Source organism: Chrysemys picta, chromosome 20 (genome assembly GCF_011386835.1).
Source record: "Chrysemys picta bellii isolate R12L10 chromosome 20, ASM1138683v2, whole genome shotgun sequence".
Taxonomy (NCBI): Eukaryota; Metazoa; Chordata; order Testudines; family Emydidae; genus Chrysemys; species Chrysemys picta.
The window spans coordinates 21,224,396-21,247,149 of record NC_088810.1 but is presented as its reverse complement, the minus strand read 5'-3'; the positions used below and the strand labels follow the sequence as shown (position 1 = coordinate 21,247,149).

Here is a 22,754-nt window from a genome sequence, read left to right as displayed (position 1 = left end):
TACTTCGGGCACATCTACATTTGAGCCGGCAGCTGTGATTCCCAGCTCTTGTGGACGTACCTGCGCCATCTCTGCTTGCGTATCCACAACAGGATAGGCAGCTTAGGGTGACCAGATGTCCTGGTTTTATAGGGACAGTCCCGATTTTTGGGTCTTTTTCTTGTATATGAGGTTCCTATTACCCCCCACCCCTGTCCCGATTTTTCACACTTGCTGTCTGGTCACCCTAAGGTAGCTGCTCAGACTAGCTGCCCCAAATACAATCCTGCCGGACCCAGTGGTCCACTGGCCCAAGCCATATAGAGACATATGGACAGATACATTTATCGGCGCTGGGAATTACACCTCCCAGCTCAAATGCAGATGTGCGCTTAGACTGGAACCTCTTTGGGGGAGGGACTGTCTTTCCGTTCTGTGTCTGTACAGCACCGAGCGCCCTGGGGTCCTGGGCCATGACCGGGACTCCCAGGCGATATGGTAAGAAGGATAATAAAGTGAACAGGATTTCCTTCCCCACCCTGCACCACTGATGCCAGGTGCGCATCGGAGCTGAACACCCGCTATTAAAGCAGGAAAAAAACCATCCCAGGTTCTCGACTGTCGCAAACTTTGCTGGCGCGAACTTCAGCCAAATGTGTCGCTGGAGCCGTGTGGGTCCCAGGATATTGGAGAGACGAGGCGGGTGAGGTCATATCTTTTATTGGACCAACTTCTATTGGGGAGAGAGAGAGAGAGAGAGAGAGACGAGTTTTTGAGCCACTCGGATCCATCCGGGCTCCCCCAACGCTCACAAAGACTCCGGGTAATTTACATTACAAAGCAGCAGCCCTCCATCCTGCCCCTTTGTGCCTTCCGCCAAAGGCTGAAAATAACTCAGTCCGGGGTCCAAACTGCCCCCCCCCCCCCCGAAAAATAGGGATAGGGCAGGGCGGGTTTGTGCATTTCTGCTTGCAATCTGAAATGATGCATAAAGGTATCGACTAACATCCATGCTGCTGGCTACGGCAGGTAGCCACGCGTGTGTCTATTTAAACCCCTGTGTGTGCAATGAGGAGACGAGCAGGATAAGGGGACTAGACAGGGAAAAAGAAAACCTGCATTTCTCCAGAGCAGAAGCAGAGGCAACTCAGGGGCATCAGCAAGTTTTGGTGCATTGGATTAAAAATCTACCCTGCTTCAATTTCCCCCTCTCTTCTTGGGATATTCTGCTGGGCTTTGCCAGTTGCAAAGGGGTGGGGGGGGGGGCGGATTTTGCCAGCACAGCGTTGAATTAGAAATACGTTTGTCAAGCTGTGTAATTTCTTGGCACTCTTTTTTTAAAGGGGGGGGGAATAAAAGAAGGAGGGGGGAAGGTTTTGTGTGTGTGTCTGTGCATCAGGGAGCTTGTTTCAAACTGGGTCCTGCCTCGCCTGCTGTCTGAGCTCCTGGCTGTATATGTGATCTGTGCTCTCTCTTGGAATAACTGCAGTTCACCTCTGCATTGGCCCACTGCAAGATCCAGCCCAGCTCCGGAGGAAAAGTTCTCACTCTCCGTCTCCCTTCGCAAGATCAGCACCCGCACGCCTCGAGTGAATTTCCACCCTGCCAGCCGGCTGCCTTCTCAGGAGAGGTGAGTGAATGACTTTGATTCAGCTGTTTCCTCCTTGGGAACAGGGGGGACAGAAAATTGCTGCACTTGGATCAAGGTTGGGCTCTTTGGTTTCTTCTGGATTCTTTTGGGGGCTGGGTTGTGAATCCTTTCCCAGCCTCGCCAAGGAGCAGGCAGCTACCCCCATGAGTGTTCCCCTTGATGTAATGGGGCGACGGGGCTCACCCATAATAAAGGACTCACGATTTGGCCCTTGGGTTTGTTTTTCCAAGTGCGAATAGATTTATTGTTCAGTCTCTTCTCTTTTTTTGAATGACAGAAAGTCAGAGGAAAGCTCAGACAGGGAATGAGCTCTCAGTCTATTGCAGAGTTTGACATGCAGATCCATTTTCCAGTGCAAACAATTTTTTGTTAAGGGGGGGGGCGTGTGTGTTGCAATTGATGCACGAGAGGACATGCTGTAAATATGCCACTTGCAACATTCAGCTATGTGCAGCAGGCAGGGAATCAAGGAGGGACGCTCGTCACTTCAGCCTCGGCCCCTCACGTGGCTACTTCGGGGATTTGTCCTTGGATCTGCGATGTTCCAGGGTTTCTCTCTCCGCACTGAACAATTTTATTTGTGGGCGAGCAAGCCTTTTAATAGACTGCCTCCTCCTTTGTGTTACGTGTGCAAACTCCCTCGTCCTCTCACTCCTTCCCGGCTCCAGCCCTGGGTTTTCATTATTTTTATTTCCCTTTTTTTTTTTTAAAGTGGCACGTAAGAGAGAATTTACCACTGGCCCGTGTTCCGTCTACATTAACAGCCCTGGAGCTGGCACCTGCTGTTCGTACCTAGAGGGCTGGCACAGTCTAGGCATTGGCAGGGCAAGCCTGTGCTAAACTTCTGCTAATGCTCCTCTGAGCTCTGCCCCGGCCAGACTGTCTATAATGGAGCAGGTTCAATGTAACTCGCTCCGTGGGCTTTCTGCTGAGACCGCCAATTGTGTGTGTGTGTGTGTGTGTGTGTGTGTGTGCGTGCGCGCTAAGGGCTAGTGGCTCCGGCACTGGGCTGGGATCCAGAAGACCTGGGTTCTTGCTGTGTGTGACCTTGGACAATCCACTCCATCCACCTTGTGCCTCAGTTCCCCCCCTCTAAAATGGGGGATGCGGCTGCTCTCTTCCCCAGGGGTGCGGTGAGGCTAAATGCACCCATGCTGGAGAGGTGATTGTCTACTGTGGTGAAGAGGCCAGCTAAGCGGCTGGAGAGCTTGCTTGGAATCAGCTCTCAGGTGTTGGGTTTGATGCAGAGGTTCTTCTCCCTGCGTTATGCAGCTGGAAGGAGCATAGCGGCCTGGACATCAACAAGACACCCTTTGCAGCCCTTCTGCGGCAGAAGCCTAGTATGTTTCCTGGAGGAAGGTTTTGCAGGGAAATGGGGGGGAAGGGAGGGAGGGGGGGGCTGGGCTTACTCAGTTTCATGAGTTTGCAAAACAAAACCCAGCATTGCAGATTCCCTAGTGGGTCCACGGAGAAGCACGGAAGGCCAGCCGCATCCAACCCCATGTACCTGGTCAGTTGCAATGACCCCCCAGAAACTCCACCTGCTAGCTCACAACTAACCTGCCCCATGCAAGGCAACGGCACGTTTATTGTCTGTGATACAACGAGCCGGAACCAACCTGCAAATACACCCTATGCCCTGCGAGCCCCATCGTGCAGCCTGTGTGGAGCTAACGGACCCAGCCCAGAGTGGATGTGATTTAAATCGCTAGTCAAGAAGACTCGATTTGATTGTGGATTTCTACACAAAAGTGCATTCTGGAATATGCTGCTCAAACAGTTTCACTTTTGTTTCTACTGCCTGTCCCTCCCGTCTCACATTTATCTCCAGACTTCTTCTCCTTGTCCAGTTCTATTCCGCCTCCAACAATCTTCTAGTCATTGAACTTTTTGAAACTTTGCACTTTTAGAGAGAGGTAAGGGATTGACTCCGCGTACACAAATTTGCAGAGGGACAATAGGGTTGAGGTCTCATTTCTCACCTCTCTCATTTATTTATTTATTTAAAAACAATATTGCTGTTAACAAGCATGTTATCTCTGGAGAGACAAATCCACAGTTTGAGAACTGCAAAACCAAGCGTCTCTGATGGTATCTTCTAGACTGAGCACCGAAACGTCTCTGTACCACAAAAAAAAAAAATCTACTTAGAAAACTGACTTCAGCCAATGCTGATGTTACGCAGAAGACTGGCTGTGTTAAGGCAGTTAGCGCTCTAGAGATCTGGGTTTAATTCTCACTGGTGCTACAGTCTTACTATGTGATGTAGAGTAAGAGACCTCTTCCCTCTGCACTTCAGCTTCCCACATATCAGCGGCGGCTCCAGGCACCAGCTGAGAAGAGGCAGCTGTTTAACCACACATGGTCCATCACGATTTGGAGCAGGAAGTGATGAAGAATACTGTACCCTCTGAAATGGCAGGGGGGGGGGGAATTTGTGGTGATCTAAGTGACTCACTCCAGAAGTGGCTGCATGTACAGCCATATACCTTACAGTAACACTCAGGACTCTGCTGCCAATACCCTAACTCTTATGAAAAACAGCGACAGGGTCGTTAGTAATCACAGGCGGTCGCAATGGGGGAGATTCTTGCTGGGCAACACAGAACTCAGAGCTCATAAGCCAACGTTCCACCTTAGTTCAGTTGTTCTCAGCCTTTGCCATGCCAGGTCCCACCTTCCATCTGGCTGGGGATTCTCCCTGCCTCCACTCCCTTCTGTTGAGGGATACGGGGAGGGGAGGGTTGTTAATAATAATAATTGGTATTGCAGTAACCTCTAGGAGCCCCAGTCACGGTGCTAGGTGCTGTACAGCCATAGAATAGGGGACTCCTAGCCCCAAGATGAAGCCATGTGAACTCTCCACTGATCTAAGATATTGTAGCCTGGCTTTAAATCCCCCATGAACATTGTTCAGCATAGGGTGACCAGACAGCAAATGTGAAACATCAGGATGGGGGTGGGGGGTAATAGGAGCCTATATAAGAAAAAAACCCCAAAATCGGGACTGTCCCTATAAAATCAGGACATCTGGTCACCCTAGTTCAGCAGGGGAAGAGGTGGCCCCGGGTTAGCCTTGCCACATGTGCCCCACCTCTAAGAAACTTGTCTAAGAAGAACATAAGAACGGCCATACTGGGTCAGACCAAAGGTCCATCTAGCCCAGTATCCTGTCTGCCAACAGTGCCCAATGCCAGGTGCCCCAGAGGGAGTGAACCTAACAGGTAATGATCAAGTGATCTCTCTCCTGCCATCCATCTCCACCCTCTGACAAACAGAGGCTTTACACATCCTGGCTAATAGCCATTAATGGACTTAACTTCCATGAATTTATCTAGTTCTCTTTTAAACCGTGTTATAGTCCTAGCCTTCACAACCTCCTCAGGCAAGGAGTTCCACAGGTTGACTGCACTGTGCGAAGAACTTCCTTTTATTTGTTTTAAACCTGCTGCCCATTAATTTCATTTGGTGGCCCCTAGTTCTTATATTATGGAACAAGTAAATAACTTTTCCTTATCCACTTTCTCCACATCACTCATGATTTTACAGACCTCTATCATATCCTCCTCTGAGCACCTCACAATCTGCAGTGTATTTATCCTCACAACAGCCCTGTGAGGTGTAGTAAGAGGAGGCCCTGAAACATAAACCCTTGTTTCAGAGGCCAAGTATGAGGCCTAAGGCCTGAACTAAAGTAATGGTCAAGACTTTGTTAACATAAAGCAAAGTTAAGCTGTGAGCAAGAGGCAGGCCTTGTTCAGAGTCTGGCAAGGACAGGGCTGATGTTGCAAAAAAACACAGGGCTGATGTGGCTAAAAGATACTGGACACTAGAGATATAAACATGTGCCAGGATGGTACCGAAAACTCCGATACGTGCACATTCCACACAGATAACAAGGAACAGGCTGATCCATCCTAAAGACATGAGCAAAAGGGTAATATGATGGATGGGGTACAAGGTGGCACCTTACTACATAGAGGGGTTGTATCTCAATACGTCAGGAGTGATGTGTAACTTGCTTGTATCTGTGTATAAGAATGCACCCCTGAGGGGTTGTCTTTGTCTGGCCTAGGGGGCAGTGGTAAATCCCGCCACTGACTGAGCTGTGTCCAGTGTCAGGGAGCACATCTGTACTAGCAGAACTGTAGACATCTGATCCGGGAAGCTAGAGACTTGCTTCATTTGACAATAAACCTGGCCGGGTGCCTTCGTACCTTATCGGAGTCTGTGGTCATTGGGGGTTCTCTCGGGTTTGCTGTGCCAGCGATCTGCGCAGAGCCGGGGCCGCACACAGCGGGAACACGCGCACGCCGCCGACCGTTATCAACTTGGAGCAGAGCACCACACCGGTGACATCGGACGACATTGCTGACCCTCACTGCTGATCTGGTGAGTAAGCGAGGAATCGCGATGACAGAAAACCATGAGCTAGGGAACCCCCTTATCCCCCTCCCTTCAAATCCCCAGAGTTTGATAACTCGGGGACCCGCTGGATTGCCAGTAAAGGGGGTCCATATGAATTTAAAAAAGAAAGTGGGGAAACGTGGACTGGCATATGTAAAGCAATGGTAGAAACAGAAGCTTTAAAAAATAATAATAAAAGCAATAAAAGTCCATAGCAATACGATGGCTTAAACAACACGCCACCATCCTGGCCAGGCAAGTAATGGAGAAAACCAGGTAAGTAGAAGAGAGAACTAAAGCCCTGGAGGAAGCAACCCAGGCAGTCGAGCACTGGAAAACCCAAGATCTTCTAACAGGGCAACAGGCAGTCCAGACCCATGATACGCTCGAACAGGTAAAGCAGGAAAACAAAAAATAGGAGACAGCTGTGGAAAACCTGCCGAAGAAAAAGGTACCGTCCCCTGTTGCTGAGCAGGCTTCGAGTGCTCTGACAGTACCTGCAGGATAGGGGCATCCTTGGCTAAATTCAAAGATGGAAGACGGGACAACTGGAATGGAGATTGCACTGGGGACATGTGGAATGACCTAGCTGGATCATCCTCTCTTGACCCGCAGTTGTTAAAAGCAGCGGGAATTGACATGTTACAGGAGCCAGTTCTAGTACAAACCCCCTGGGGACCACTGACTTGGTTTTGATGATGATGTTACGCAAACGGTTAAACGTGTGGCTCGAAAGCATGTTAAGTTATCCAGTGGATTAGCTGCACTTAAAGGAATTACAGGAATGCCAGGAGAGGCTCCGGCCAAACTGGCTGACTGACTATAAATGTATGTTAGGCTAACAGCACGGGATACCGGTCTCGAGGGTTTGAAGCAACTTGTGTTGGAGGTGATAGAACGGAGGCATGCTTGGCGTGAGAATGGAGGCAGACACGTGCCTTGGAACGAATGGATTGAAAAAGTGGAGACGGCAGTTAAACGGCAGGAAGGAACTCTGTCAGTGAGCTGCGAACACGGTTAGGACAGTGGAAAACAGAGGGTCCTGGAGACTCTCCCCGTGGCCGTGGTTGGAGAGGTCCTGGAATGATCAGAGGTAGAGGAGTAGATAGAGAGAGCGAATGGGTGTCGCCTGAAACGCTGAAACAGGAGAATCTAGATCTCAAAGGAGAGAATGAGAAGCTGTGGGCACAGCTACAGGCACGTCTGATTGGCAAGGAGGCTCAAAAGCAGGCATAAAAGGCAGTGATGAAGGTGGCCGAGGGGCCTGTTTTGGCGTCTGGATTGATTGACCCGATTGCTACTAATTCGGTAGCATAGGCCAGCCCTCCCTGCAACTCGGAATGCATTTTCCAGCAACCCATAACAATAGATGTCTGGGGGCGCCCCCATTTAAGCATCCGAGTCGGGAATGGGCTTGCAGATTTTCTACTGGACACGGGGGCTGGAATTCCTATAGTAAAAGAGGTATTTAATGTACAGGACTCCTAGGTTCTCTTCCCAGCCGTGGGAGGAGAATGTTGTCTAGTGGTTAGAGCAGACGGAGAGTCAGGATTCCATCGTACCTCTGCTACTGTGTGAGCGTGGGCAACTCACATCCCCAGCAACACCACGCTTTGTGCCTCAGTTTCCCCCACTGTCAAATGAGAATTTGTAAAATGCTTTGAGATGAGTAAAAGCAAGAAGATAGGAGTATAGTTTGAGGGCTCTCCTGAGCGGCTGGGTTGATACCAAGGACCACACACTGCAGGGGGTAAGCTGCACTTTTTCATTCCCAAAGGAGACAGGCAGGGGAAGCACTTTAATATGTTTTTAAACACGAGCCCGGATATCTGGCCACGTTCCAGTCTGGGTAATTATGTTCGGCCTGCTTAAATGTCGCCAGGGGCTTTAATGGGATGTGGTTTCCTTCTTCACTTCCTACCTTAAATGGTTTAGCTGGTGCTGTTATATGCGGCCACAGTGACCCATCCCAGAGGTGGCTGCATTTCAGCAATCTCTATTTGCAGATCGCTCTGCCCAGCACCCAGACGCTTGTGAGACCCAACAGTGATGACCGTTGTGACCTTAAGCTTCCTATGTTGCTGCTGGTCTGATGCAATCCCTGCTTTTATCCCAGCATGCCCCAAGCCCCCTTCTAAAAAACATGTATGAGAAGAGCTACGCCCTGTGCCGTATGCTCCCTCATCTTATTGAGTTAAAACAACAAACTCCTGTTGCTCTCTGCCTGAGGTTAGCACAGGGGTCCTGGACTCCTGGGTTCTATTCCTGGTTTGGTCACTCTGTGACCATAGGTAAGTCACATTCCCTTCCCGTGCCCCAGTTTCCTCATCTGCAAAATGGAGCTAATACTCCTTCAACTCCCCGGGGTGCTGTGGGGATGTCCTCGCAAGTCCTTGGAAGATGCTAAATGCATATTAATGGACTGAGGTGGGAGATTGTTTTAATAGGCATTTCCCCCTGGCAGGAAGAAGACCCATTTCTGCTGTGAGTGGGTAGCGCTCCGGGGCTCTTAGAAAGGGAAGCCAGGGCTCGTGGGTGAAGCCAGGGCTCGTGGGTGAAGGCCCCCCCCCCCGCACCCCCACTCCACCCCTTCCATGAGGCCCTGCCTCTTCCCACCCCTTCCCCGCCCCCATTCCAACCCCTTCCCCAAAGTCCCCGCCCCAACTCCGCCCCCTCCCTGCCCCTATTCCAACCCCTTCCCCAAATCCCCACCCCAGCCCCGCCTCTTCTCCGCCTCCTTCTCTGAGCATGCCGTGTACCCACTCTTCCCGCCTCCCTCCTGGAAAGTCCTAAGCGCCAGGAGGTAGGCGGAGGAGCGGGGATGTGGCATGCTGGTGGGGGGAAATGGGGAGAGGGGAGTTTGGCTGCTGGTGGAGTTGGAGCCTATGGGGAGGCCGCATGAAATAACCGCGGGTTTGAGACCCCTGAACTAAAGGATCAATGCAAAAAGAAAAAGAAAAGAAAAATCGCTCCAAGATTTCTGGAACGAGGTCTAAGGCACTGGCTGGGGGCGCAGAAGCCTGGCATAGCGGGAAACCCGTACAGTAATAATCATCATCCCTAACTCTTCTAGAGCATTTCTCATGTGTAGATCTCAAAGTGCTTTACAAAGGAGGTCAGTATCTACCCCCACTGTACAGACAGGGAAACCGAGGCACGGGGCGATGATGTGACTTGCCCGAGGTCATCCAACAGGCCAGTAGCAGAGCCAGGATTCGAACCCAGGTCCCCTGCTGTACCCCCTAGGCAAGATGATATAAGAGAGCAGGATCTTACCCTGTGTGTACATATGTCTGTATAAGTGTGTGTATCTCTGTGTCCATATGTATCTACGGGTGCACTTGTATGTCCGTAGGTATATACATGGATGTGTATGTGCTTGGTTGTGTGTTTATATGCATATGTAAGCATTTGTACGTGTGTGTGTGCATACTGAAGTATGTGGGTGCATGCATATAGCTGTACGGGGTGTGGGGGGGCCATGCTCGTGTTTGTACAGGTCTGTGTGCATCAGTGTGTACATGCCTGTGAGGGGGATCTTCCCACGCTGCTGTTAGATGCCACCTTCCCGCAGATTGTGTTCTGACCTTCCCCCCTTCCTTGGCTCTCCGCACAGCCCTCTGCCACGCTGACTCTCTGCCCTTCACCCAGCGCTCCCAGCCGCGCTGACTCAGCACGGGTGAGAGCCAGGTGAGGGGGAAGGCGAGCCCAGGATGCCGACAGCAGCCTGCCCTCTCTAGCAAACGGACCCTTTCCAGGCCGGAGATCTCACAAATCCCCAGGAAATCTGGACTCTATTAGGATCTGCAATATGATAGCACCTAGGGGCCCCCAACTGAGATCGGGACTCCATTGTACCAGGAGCTGTGCATGAACACAAGAAAGCTGCTGCCCTGAAGGGCTTTCAAGCTAAAGACGACAGTCAGAGGATGGGAGGGGAAGCTGAGGCCGAGAAGGAATGGGACTTGCCCAACATCGCCTGGGTGCTAACCACTGGACCACCGCTACCTGCCTGACTCCATTTCAGAATGGAAAACTCATTCGAGTGCCCGCTTCCCGCACCCGCCTCGGATTTATTCCTCTTCCATAAACTGTCCGTCTACCCGGCCCGGGCGGCTGGCTGCCAGCCACAGAGGAGACATCCCTGCTGGTGGCATGACAAGCCGTCAAGGGGAGCGGGGGCAAAATCCTCCAGCTGGACCAGGTGCTGCTGGAAAAGGCTCTTTCTTCTAAATTGACGCTTTCCGGGGGAAACAGGCTGATTGGGGGGGGAGGGGGGGAGAATCACCGCAAAAACAAAATTTAAATACGAAAGCATCTTGATGAGGCCGGAATGGAACTTTTTGATTTTTCCTGTCGAGAGGCTCATAGAATATCAGGGTTGGAAGGGACCTCAGGAGGTCATCTAGTCCAACCCCCTGCTCAAAGCAGGACCAACCCCAACGAAATCATCCCAGCCAGGGCTTTGTCAAGCTGGGCCGTAAAAACCTCTAAGGATGGAGATTCCAGCACCTCCCTAGGGAACCCATTCCAGTGCTTCACCACCCGCCTAGTGAAACAGTTTTTCCTAATATCCAACCTAAACCTCCCCCACTGCAACTTGAGACCGTTACTCCTTGTTCTGTCATCTGGTACCGCTGAGAACAGTCTAGATCCATCCTCTTTGGAACCCCCCTTCAGGTAGTTGAAAGCAGCTATCAAATCCCCTCTCACTCTTTTCTTCTGCAGACTAAATAACCCCAGTTCCCTCAGCCTCTCCTCATAAGTCATGTGCTCCAGACCCCTAATCATTTTTGTTGCCCTCCGCTGGATTTTCCAATTTTTCCACATCCTTCTTGCATTATGGGGCCCAAAACTGGACACAGTACTCCAGATGAGGCCTCACCAATGCCGGATAGAGGGGAATGATCAGATCCCTCGATCTGCTGGCAATGCCCCTACTTATACAGCCCAAAATGCCGTTAGCCTTCTTGGCAACAAGGGCCCATTGTTGACTCATATCCAGCTTCTCGCCCACTGTCACCCCTGGGTCCTTTTCTGCAGAACTGCTGCCTAGCCGCTCAGTCCCTATTTTCAAAAACGGTATTTTACTGCCTATTCTGCGGACAGGCGTGAGGCCAGGGAGTGGCTCTTGGGGGTGGCTTTGTATAAAAAAAATTAAAAGAGGCCCCCCACCCCCTTTGCACGGGGCGGTTGGAATTCGAAGGCGGCAGGTAGAGAGAAGGTGGGAGACGTGCTTGGAAAATACCATGGGAGCGCTCAGCAGGTAGCGTGGAAATGACGGGCTGGTCGTTGCAAAGCAGAGCGGCGCTTTTCCTTTGCAAGAGCATTCTACAGCGGTCCTGGGAAAGCACATTCGGGCAAGCATATGCACGTGGGATTGCATGCGTGTGGGTGCGTGTGGCAAGCGTGTGAGCATTGGTGGTGTGCAGGAAAGTAGATGCATGCCGTTGCCTGTGTTTATACGCGGGCACAAGCCCGGGGGAGATTAGCCGTGTGTCTGCGTGTGCAGGGACATGCCTGTGGGGAATGTGCACGCATGCACGGTTTTGCACATGCACGTGCGTGTGGGGCACGTAGGCATGCAGGTGCAGATGTGTGCAAACACAGGCATGCACATCAAAAGCAGGACTTTACAGGAAGGATTTCTTCTCTTCCCTTGCTCCTGGGAAACGTGCCAGGGCCGAGGATGTGCGGCTGCTGACTCATCCTGCAGCCAAAAAAGCCACCTCTCGGTGTATCTCCTTTGCCTCCTGCCGGCTGACAGTGACTAATCATCACATGGTGTGGCGGGCTGGGGGAGCCGGTGAGAAGGCCTTGAATGGGGATCAGAGCAGGTGACCCTCCAACAAGGAGACACGCTGCTGGGAAGGTGGAGCCGGCTTGGGGGGCAGGGGAGGGGCCGCGCAAATGGGGGTCTCAGAGGAGATGGCAAAGCTGAGGACAAGCCAAGCAGCCACCAGACTTCTCTGCTTCTGGCCAGGGGCCCTGGCATCTCATCACGGCCTCGGCTAGAAGCGCCGGGGGGAGAAGGGGGGGGGGAAATGGGAACAGGGACTCAGCTGCTCCAGCCAGCTCCCTCAAACTTCCCCACACAGCTGCTAATACAGCCAGCCCGGAGCGCTGCTGCTGGCTCTGGGGGTTCCCATGAGCCCCACCATCACCGCCTGGGGATGGGGGAGGTGGGCCCCCAAGGCTGAAACGCTGGGTCCAATCCTCCAGCGCCCAGGGGGTGCACAAGCATCCGGGTCCCCCATTCCCGCAGTGTCCCAGCACCTTTAGACTCTCAGCGTTAGAAGGGACTGCAGGGGTCATCTAGGCCAGTGGTTCTCAACCAGGGCCCTGGGGGTGGGGGGGCATGAGCAGGAGCACTGGTGCAGGCTGCAAGACGCCGTCTCCCCCTCAGCCAGCCCCGCCCCCGGCCAGACCAGAGCGGCAAATTTTGAATTCAAGTATCAGAGGGGTCGCTGTGTTAGTCTGGATCTGTGAAAAGCAACAGAGGGTCCTGTGGCACCTTTAAGACTAACAGATGCATTGGGAGCATAAACTTTCGTGGGTGAATGCCCACTGCGTCGGATGCATCCGACGAAGTGGGCATTCACCCACGAAAGCTTATGCTCCAACACATCTGTTACATTTTGAATTGTTTTTTAAACACACAGCTGGGCCGCAGGTTGAGAACGGCTGCTTGAAACCTTTCCCAAGCCCTCTCGTGGTGCTCCCGGCGGTGCACGGTTTGCCAGGCGGCCACACCGCTCTGGGATTTGCCCCGGGGAGGATGGCTTAGGGTTGCCAACAGCCCCTTATTACGAGAGACATCCCTTATTTTTTCCCCCTTCTCTGTAAATTGCTGAAATGCCCCTGGTAAACGTAGGGCGAGTGCGGCTTCGTATGATTCTTAATCAGAACGATAATGTCAGGAATGGGGGTAGGGCGGGGGTGTTAAGAAAACAGTCCCTTATTTTTGAAATACAATGCTGGCAAGCCTAGATAACGCGCCTGCGTGGAGAGCCGCCTGGCCAACGCTAAATGTTCAAGAAGCAGGAACCAACCCTCCTGATTTAGGTCTCTAAAAAAAATCCTCATGATTTTTAAGCTGATTTGGGGACGTCTTTCGTTTGCTTTCTGATTGCCGGGCCGTTGGGTGCATGGGGGGTCACACGTTTCAAGGTTCTCTTTGCAAATATGACCCTTACTACAAAACACCCAGCTGAGTTTCTCCCATGGTCACGTTCTCCCAGGAGCTGGGACTTTAAGGAAAACCCTGACTCTAGCGAGCCTCAGAATTGGCAACGCCAATAAGATGCAACACTAACGTGGCCCAGGGCACTGAGATGGGAAAGGGGCCAAATCCCTTGTGGTCCTGATGTGAGGATGGGTGGCGGGGAGAGGGGAAAAAAGAAAAAAAAAAACCTCAACTCGGCACCAGTGCTTTTTGTCACTCCCTTTCTGGGGCTGAAGCTGTCTCGAGAGCAAATCACTCAAGCTGCGATGGCGCCTTGGGAACGGGGGGAAAAAAAATCAACAAAAGCTTTCTAGTTTCACAGGCTAAAGGCAAACCAGCCCTGGTGGGGTTGGACTGATCCCATGAGCGGCCGGCTGCTGGGGTTGAATCCCAGCCATGGCTACAGAGCGATGGGCTTTGTATTTTTATTCCTTCTCTCCCCAGAGTTGTGATCTTGAATTCCAATTGATCCGGAGAGAACAACAAAAGCCCCAACTTGGCTCCGGCACCGTTAAGTTTGGAAAGCAGCAAGAAAGCTGGGGAGGGGCGTGTGGTGCTCAGAGATCTCTCCCTGCTCACAAGAAATCTGGATTATTCTCTGTCTGGGTCCAACTGCCTCTGTAACGAGACCCGCACCGTGTATGGCCCAGTCTCTGTCTGGGGAACCCAACCTTTAAAGGCCATCTCCAGTATCATCCGTTTGTGTGTGCGTACAATGAAATCGACACCTACCGGCATTTGCCTATAAAAATCTAACCCTGCCAACCAAATTCAAATGATAAAACCGCATTGAGTTACAGCCATCCGCCCTTGTTCCACCCAACAGATTGGCTTTAGAAAGGGAAAGGGAGTCACTTCTAAGCCTAAAGACCTAAAGTGTTTAAACGGTGCAAGCATCCCCAGATGCTAAACTCCTCTCAAGGCAAGCGTGACCGATAACAAACCAATATACTTGGCAGGCAAAGGTGGACTTCTTCCTTTGTATCTGATTGGATGCTAAAAATAGAAGTGTTGGTGATTTCATCGGGGGCTCTTCCCTTCAGCTCTTAGGGTACGTCTACACTGCAATTGGAAGTGCAACTGCAGCATGTGTAGACGTACCTGAGGGAGCTTTAAGCTAGCTAGCTCAGATACCAATAGCAGGGCGTGGCTGCATGGTTAGGGTTGTTAATAATAATTGGTATTGCAGTAACCCCTAGGAGCCCCAGTCACGGTGCTAGGCGCTGTACAGCCACAGAATAGGTGACTCCTACCCCCAAGATGAAGCCATGTGAACTCTCCACTGATCTAAGTCACTGTAGCCTGGCTTTAAACCCCCATTATTCAGCAGGGGAAGAGGCGGCCCCGGGTTAGCCTTTCCATATGTGCCCCACCTCTAAGAAACTTATCTGAGCACCTCGCAATCTGCAGTGTATTTATCCTCACAACAGTGCTGTGAGGTAGGGCAGGGCTGTTATTCCCATTGTACCGCTTCCTCAGGGAGACTAAGTAACCTACCCAAGGTCACGGAGGGAGTCCGTGGCAGAGCAGGGAATGGAATCCAAGGCTCCCAAGCCCCAGGCTAGCGCTCTAACCGCTGCACCAGGCTCCCTCTCCCTGCAGAGAGAGCTGCAGCTCGACTCACACTGGCGGTCAGCAGAGAGGGGGAAAAAAAATCACCCGGCACAGCCAGCATCAGGCCTCGAAAAACTTCTTCGAGATTTATTCATTGGGAGCAGTGGGAGAGATGGGAAAGTCTCTTTGTGCCAAGCAGCACTGAGAAAAGGCCGGGGATATAATAAGGTCTTTGGTCAGCGCTCGGCATTCACAGCCTGTGAGCAGCGAACCCCCAGCGTGAGCGGAATTTCAAAGGAAGGCCATCTTGGGCCTCCCACATCACTGAGACGTCCTTTAACTAATCCATGCCCTCTCCCGCACCAGCTCCCACCCCGGTGGTTCTCGTAGACTGTCTGGGGCAAACAGGACCTTGCAAAACACACATTAACAACATGCATCTCGGGTTCGTAACCACGCCGTCGCCCACAATAACGCCCGGCCACCCCGTTCTCACTACATTAGGGTTTTTTTTCAGCGTCCCATGAAGCCGGGAGCTTTCCGGTTGTCGCCAAAGGCCAGGCATCCTGGGGCAGGGGTGCATGAGGCTTGGGCCAGAACCAAATCCCTAGATCCAAATGCCCTCCCGCCCACCGTGCCCGCCAGCTTCGGGACAGTTTCAGAACCTGGCAAGCGCCAATGCCAGTTTTACGGCAGCATCGCCAGTTTTATGCGGGGATAAGAATTTCTCCCTTAAGATTTGGATCATGCCTACAGACCCAGATTCTCATTTACCCTACGGACCCTTGAACTCCAACTGATGTCCTCTTAAGGCCCCTCTACTCTGCCAGAGTTGGGTACAGAGGTTCAAATTAGAACCCATTTATTTCCCTACAAGACCCTTGCTTCATTCAGCGTCCAGGAATGAATCGGGGCTTGGTAGCAAAGGTTCGTAACGACAGCCCCGAGCAATGAATTTCTTAGCCGCTCTGAAACTCTTTAGTTAGACATGGAAGGAAGGTAACTGAAGTGAATAGCTTCATTTCTGCAGAACAATCTCACCCAAGCAGAGAGAAAGAAAAACCCGACCAACCCCGTGTTTCTTTCAGGGGTGACATTTCTCCCCACCGCGGGTGACTTGCAGAGACACTGCGGTTACCCCTCGGCAGCTATCGCACAGTATGAAAAAAATCCAGAGACTAATTGTGTCTCCTCTCCGGGTGCACTGGGCGCTGTTAGCTGGTGTGATGAAGTGTGGTGAAGTGATGGCAAGTTACTGCCACAGGGAGCAAGGAGGGAGGGGCGTTTGGATATGCGAATGAGGGGTAGAAATCTCTCTCTTTGCATCTCTTTCCAGCCATAAGATCGATCAGTGAGGGCAGGGGAAGTGTCAAGATGGGATCTAACTAGTCATCTTTCTCTCTCTCCTCCCCTCTACCTGTCTCTAGCCCGCTTGGTTTTCCTACCTACGCTGGTCTCTGTCCATAGATAGACCCTTATCTCTAGATCTATTTAACCTCTCCTCAATCTATCCATCTCTTTCCCTGTCCTTGTGGCTGGTATTGTCTCTCTTGTTCCTCTGTATCCTGCGCCTCTAGCACTAAACACCCGTCATGGGTAAATGCAAATCTTTTCAGGCCCCTTGGGGTTTTTCAAATGGGGGGAGTGGAAGGGTTGGGTTTTCTTTAACCCTACTGCACAGCTTTAACTCATCTTTATGGCCCTTCAGCTTCAGTTTTTAGTTTATTTCATTCCCCCCTGGGAATTTATCAGTGTTTATTACCACCACAATAAAAACAGGCGAAAAATCCGTGCAAAACACGATTCATAATTTTTCTGGGTAAATATCGGGATTTTGTTGGATGGAAAGACAGGGGGAAAAAGTCTTAATTAATGCTTTGAATTCCGTTCATCGATGTGGATTGCTGCAGAGCTAACACAGAACTCAGAACACAAGGCCACCACTGAGTTTAAGAAAACAATCCCTCTCTAATCCCCAAATAAAACTTCTCATTTGAATAAAGCGTTTACTGTTGTAGACTCGGAACTATTAGCCTATAAATATTTACATTTAATAATTGGGCCGCACCATTTGCATACATTCAACTTCATCTTTTTTTTTTTTTTTTTTAAACTTTCCGATACCTCCTTGTGTTCTGAACCGTCTTCCGGTATAGATTTTTGTTTTCTTCCCATTTTAGCGGGTCAGCTCTTTAAACCGTTTTCTGCTAACAGCTTGAAATGTGTACGTGGTGAGCGTGAGATTCATCAGTTCGTTCAGATGCGCCCGCACTTCAGAGCTCGTGTGCGTGCCTGTGTTTATTGCAGGGGTAGGCAAGCTATGGCACGCGTGCCAAAGGCGGCACGCGAGCGGATTTTCAGTGGCACTCACACTGCCCGGGTCCTGGCCACTGATCCAGGTGGCTCTGCATTTTAATTTAATTTTAAATGAAGCTTCTTCAACATTTCAAAAACCTTATTTACTTTACATACAACAATAGTTTAGTTCTATATTACAGACTTATAGAAAGAGACCTTCTAAAAGCATTAAAATGTATTACTGGCATGCAAACCTTAAATGAGAGTGAATAAATGAAGTCTCGGCCCACCACTTCTGAAAGGTTACCGATCCCTGGTGTATTGTGTGTAGCTTCTAGACTAAATACATATAGCCTTGCTTCATAAACAGGGAACTTTGCATATCCACACAGACTAATGTATGATCAGAATACAGATCTCATGCAATGTATTGTATTTTCCTAATAAAACAAGTTATTTTTTACATATTTGAATTATACAAAAGTAGGGTGAAAAAAAAATCAGAAAAAAACGGAATTGCAAAACCCGGGAATTTTTCGGTACAAATTGGTTTAAACTGAAAACGAAGGGGCTTGCTCAGCTTGTCTATTTCCTCCCTCCCAGGTGGAGTGATGACGGACATGCTACTGCTGTTTTGGGTATTTGCCCGCCTTGCTTTTACAGACGCATTTATCTTCGGGGACAGTGCAGGTAAGTCGGACACCCTCCGAGCCGGTCAACAGGCAGCTTTGCGATGGCTGCAGCCAAAATCCATTCAAAGCGGATTTGACAGGCAATAGGATCTAGTGCATTAGGGCACTGGGCTGCCCCTCCAGAGACCTGAGGTCTAGTCCCGACTCTGCCTCTGACCTTGGGCCAGTAACTTCTCCTGGGTCTGTCTTGTCTAGCTGGATTCAAGGCAGGGACCGTCTCCTGCTATGGGTACGTGCAGAATGAAGCCCTGATCCTGGCTTGGGCCTCTAGGCCTTATTGTAATGCTATTACAGGCAAGGCTGGTAGTACCGCCTCTTATTAAGGTTGCCCAACACTTTCCATTATAAGACCCTGTTTTCAGTTGCTTTTAACTTTGCCAAACTTAAACCACCTGGGCTGCAAATTTTCCATGCCTGGTGTTTGTCTTAGGCTGAATTTTTTTTTGGGGTGGCGGGGGGGATTTTTGCTGAAATAGATCAACCAGTTCTGAAAGCAAGGTCAGGAATAGAGACGTTCTTTGGCCCATGTTACAGAAGTCAGGCGACCTTTCTTTGACAAGCTTTAACACCCCCTCCCCCCTGCTTTGGAGCAGGGACATGAAATGTGGTAGGGGGGCGGCCTTTGTATCCGGGAACTGCCTTTTGCAGCCCCTGTGAAAATCCACTTGAATTTGACCAAGTCTTTGGTGAGAGAGGAGGGGAAGTTTGCACATGCCACGCAGAGACTTAGAAAAGATGGGCTGGAAGGGACCTCAAGAGGTCACCAAGCCCAGCCCCCTGCGCTGAGGCAGGACCAAATAAACCTAGACCAGCTCTGACGGGGGTTGTTAAAAACCTCCAATGATGGGAGATTCCACAAGCCTGCTCCAGCGCTTACCTGCCCTAGAGTTAGAAAGTTCTTCCTAATATCTCACTTCAATCTCCCTTGCTACAGATTAAGCCCCTTACTTCTTGCCCTGCCTTCCACGGACACAGAGAACAACGGATCCCCATCCTCTTTATAACAACCCTTCATTTATTTGAAGACTTATCCGCCCCCACTTCCCAGTCTGCTTTTCTCAAGACTAAACATGCCCAAGGCTTTTTTTTTAAGTCTTTCCTCCTAGGTCCGGTTTTCTAAACCTTTGATCACTTGGGTTGCTCTCCTCTGGACTCTGTCCACATCTTTCCTAAGTACACCCAGTATGCCCGCTGGGGTCTCACCAGTGCCGGGTAGAGCGGGACAGGTACTGCCTCTCTTTTACGGACGACACCTGTTCCTACACCCCCTAAACGATATTTGCCTTTTCCAGGACTCTGTCCCATTGTCCGCTCATTCAGCTAGCGATCCGCTAGAATCCCCCGCTCCTTTTAGCAGTATGCCCCTTAGTCCCCTTTTGTAGGTGGTCTTAGATTTTAGCGTTAAATTCCCTGAAGATTCTGCCTGCACCGAACGAGAACTTGGGGCCAAGCAGGAATTTTCGTGCCATTACAGCGCTGGGCTGCTACAGGGGGCAGGCCCCTGAGCTGAGAGCAGGCAACCTTGTGCTCTCAACGACCTCCCTGCTGGGCCCATGCTAAGCTTGCAATGTCAAGCCCTCGAGAGTTAGGAAATGCCAGAAAATGCCCCCCTTGGTCATCTTTATTATGAGACAATCTTTAATTACATGATCATATACTCCATTGTCATTATCATATATCATTACATATATGACAGAACAAGGAGTAATGGTCTCAAGTTGCAGTGGGGGAGGTTTAGATTGGATATTGTGAAAAACTTTTTCACTAGGAGGGCGGTGAAGCAGTGGAATGAGTTACCTAGGGAGGTGGTGGAATCTCCTTCCTTAGAGGTTTTTAAGGTCAGGCTTGACAAAGCCCTGGCTGGGATGATTTAGTTGGGGTTGGTCCTGCTTTGAGCAGGGGGTTGGACTAGATGACCTCCTGAAGTCCCTTCCAATCCTGATATTCTATGATTCCCCCATCCCAGGGCCCCTGCCTCAATAGAGGGATAGAGGGTGCTCTGGGGACGTATCAGAGGGTCTGTAGGACCCCTGTTGGTGCAAAGCTGGCTTCAACCAAAGGTCGCTAATTGGTGTTCCTCATTTTCTGGATGCCTGACTCAAGGCCCTCGGGCGCGACCAGCAGACGTGCCAGGCGCTCACAGCGACAATAGGCGTCAGTGGGAGCTAGGCTTTGAGCCTATGAAGCTACACGATGCTAGGTCACATGAAAAAACAACACCAGGTGCCTCAAGTCGGGCACCCAACATTAGCAGCTGCTGCTGAACTTCGTCTCTGTGCGCCTCAGTTCCCCCTCTGTAAAATGGGGATAATCGCACCCTGCCCCCACACGGGGGGCTTGTGAAAATAAAGTCATTAACATCTGCCAAGTGCCCCGATACCACAGTGATGGAGCACCAGGGAAAAGACCCCGAGCAATGTCACAGGTTCCTTCAGGGCTTGGCAGGCCACCTCTGGGCTGGGCACAGCTCCTCTGTCTCCAGCACCTCCCATCAGCCTCTCAGTGGGTGGGGTCTGTTCCAGCTTGCCACCCACTCCCCCAGCCGGCCAAACCCCAATCCAGGTCAACAGGAGAGTCCAGATACAAACTCTGTGGTCCAATGTCTTATACCGGGTCTTCAGTCTGGATGCACCCCGTTCGTGCCAAAGCTCTACACGGCCCATCCTACAAGGGGCTGTATGCATGGGGAAGGGTAATAAGGGAACCCCCCCTCAGGGTGCCAGCCCACAGCCCTTGTGTTAAGCAGCTAGGGTCTGTCATTTCTTACAATCCCTCACCTGGACTATGTCCTACCTTGGCCTGTCTGCAGGCGTCTCTCTCCCAGTGCTGCATTCTCCAAACCTTTCTTTCCTTGGTGCTTCGGGGCTTTGTGTAATTTCCTCTGTTGCTGACGAGCTTTCTCCCAGCAACACTAGTGTCTCTGGCACCTAGCCTCCCCTGCCAGAGCTGCAGCCTTCCCCCCCCCCCGCACCCACAGCTGTGGTTAATGGGCCAGTGAGTACCAGCTGGAGAGGTAACTGGCCCATCTATTAACCCCTTCCTGGCTGCCACAGCGTGAGCTCTGTACCTCCCAGCACAAGGCAATCAGCCCTTCTGTCTTCAGAGCAGGGGCTGAGCGGCATTGGGTAAATTAGGGCCTGGGGCCGTGCAGTGAACAACAAGCAGAAAGCAAAGCACCCAATAGCGGCTGGCTGAGTGAGCCCTGGCATTGAATAAAGCAGGGGTCCTGCAGGGAGGGGTGTCAAACCCACGCATGAAGGCTGTGGGGTTACCCCCAGGGTGAATTTGCCCCACAGGGAGGTTTCCTGAGCTGTCCCTGGGCATGTTTTAGTTAGTCTCTCCGGGTACCTCTACACTGCAGCCTCTACAAGGCACGGTCTGAACGTGGGTTAGTTAACTCGGGTTAAAACAGCAGCGGAGACACAACAACTCAGCTCCCAACGTGGGTTTGTACAGCACCGAGCACATGGCGTCCTGGTCAATGACTATGTGCTAAGGTAATACAAATAATAATATAAGGGAACCTGGAGTTGAACTTGGAGCTGCTAATCCGACTGTCCATGTTTTCATTGCTCGTTTAACCCTACCTGGGAGCTAACCCAGCGCCCCACATACACGCAGGGCATTCCAGTCAGGGCTCTGCGCTCAGCCCCGTTGTCAGTGCGACTTTAAACGGAGCAAGGTCCAAGCAGACAGATGTCACACTGAAATCCGGGTCCAGAGGGGGAATCACAGGCAGTTAAAATGACTGAGGGATCAGACGGGGAGCAAAGACAGCAAAGCAGCACTTGATGCACGGGGTGGCGTAAGTGTGTTTGTGTCCATGTGCGGGTATGTTACCAGTGACCTGTGATGGATGGAATCATTACTGCTCAATTGTGTCATGGACCCTATACTGCACAAAGCGAATGAGGCTTCTCCTGGGCGACTGCTGACCTTTTATTTCCTCCCTCTCCCGGGCAGATGACCTCAAGGCGCTGAGAGTCTCCATCGCCAAACACCCGCCTGTCCGGGCAGTGCTGTCGGGCACCCTCACCATTCCCTGCCACGTCACCTACCTGCGTCCCCAGGCCACCACTACCACCGGGGGGCGCCGGGCGGCGCTGGGGGCGCCCCGGGTCAAATGGACCTTCATCTCTGAGGGGAAGGAGGCTGAGATCCTGGTGGCCCGGGGGCAGAAGGTGAAGGTGAGCAAAGGCTACTGCAACCGCGTCTCCTTGCCCTTCTACTCAGCCTCGTTCACCGACGCCTCTTTGGCGCTGAGCGAGCTCCGGTCCAACGACTCTGGGATCTACCGCTGCAACGTGCAACACGGCATTGAGGACGGGCATGACCAGCTGGAGGTGAAGGTCAAAGGTAACAACCCCCTAACCCTAACATCTGTCGCGGGGCTGGGGGTGGGGCAGGATTCAGGGCTGGCACAAGCCCCAGAGGGATCGTAATTGTCTGACTGCATGTATAAGCCACGCCCACGGCCATCTCCCTCTATCGGTGGCTGGGCCAGTACAGAGGCTGACAGCCTTGGGTCTTTTAACTCAGGGCTGGATGTGTCATGCCACACCCCTGGGTGAACGGTCAGTGGCGGGGATTGAACTGGGGACGTCTGGTTGTAAGCGCACGAGCCTCTAGTGCCCGAGCTAAAAGGCCTGTCTCTATTCGCTAATGCTATAATAGCGTTATTATATTGTATTATTATTGTATTACTACATCTTGTTATTCCCTGTTTGACTTAGCTTTCGGCAGCTCGTGACTCTACATGGAGGGGTTAACCCTTGCGTCAAGATGTGTAAACAGAACCCCGCCACTAACACAGCGTGTACTCTGTCGTCCTCTAGTGGCTGATCTACTAAAGGATAACAGCCTACTACAGCTGTCACTTCTTGTTCAACACAGCACAGATAGCCAGTGCTTGCAGAAGGGCCAGCGTTCAATAATTGCTGACAACTCT

At 51.4% G+C, this 22,754-nt stretch overlaps 1 protein-coding gene across 2 annotated transcripts in view; it reads left to right on the top strand.

The window, feature by feature from the left end:
* The first annotated feature begins 1,346 nt into the window (after window positions 1–1,346).
* BCAN (brevican) overlaps window positions 1,347–22,754 on the top strand; it is a 48,276-nt gene continuing 26,868 nt past the window's right edge. The window contains exons 1-3 of one of the 2 annotated variants that reach the window (XM_005310947.5): window positions 1,347–1,609; window positions 17,718–17,804; window positions 21,770–22,162. In XM_005310947.5, coding sequence (XP_005311004.2) covers window positions 17,726–17,804; window positions 21,770–22,162 — 472 coding nt within the window. In that variant the 5' untranslated portion in view covers window positions 1,347–1,609; window positions 17,718–17,725. Of the gene's footprint in view, window positions 1,610–5,689; window positions 6,023–17,717; window positions 17,805–21,769; window positions 22,163–22,754 lie in introns of those variants that run through there. The other variant, XM_065574138.1, reaches the window with a different exon arrangement.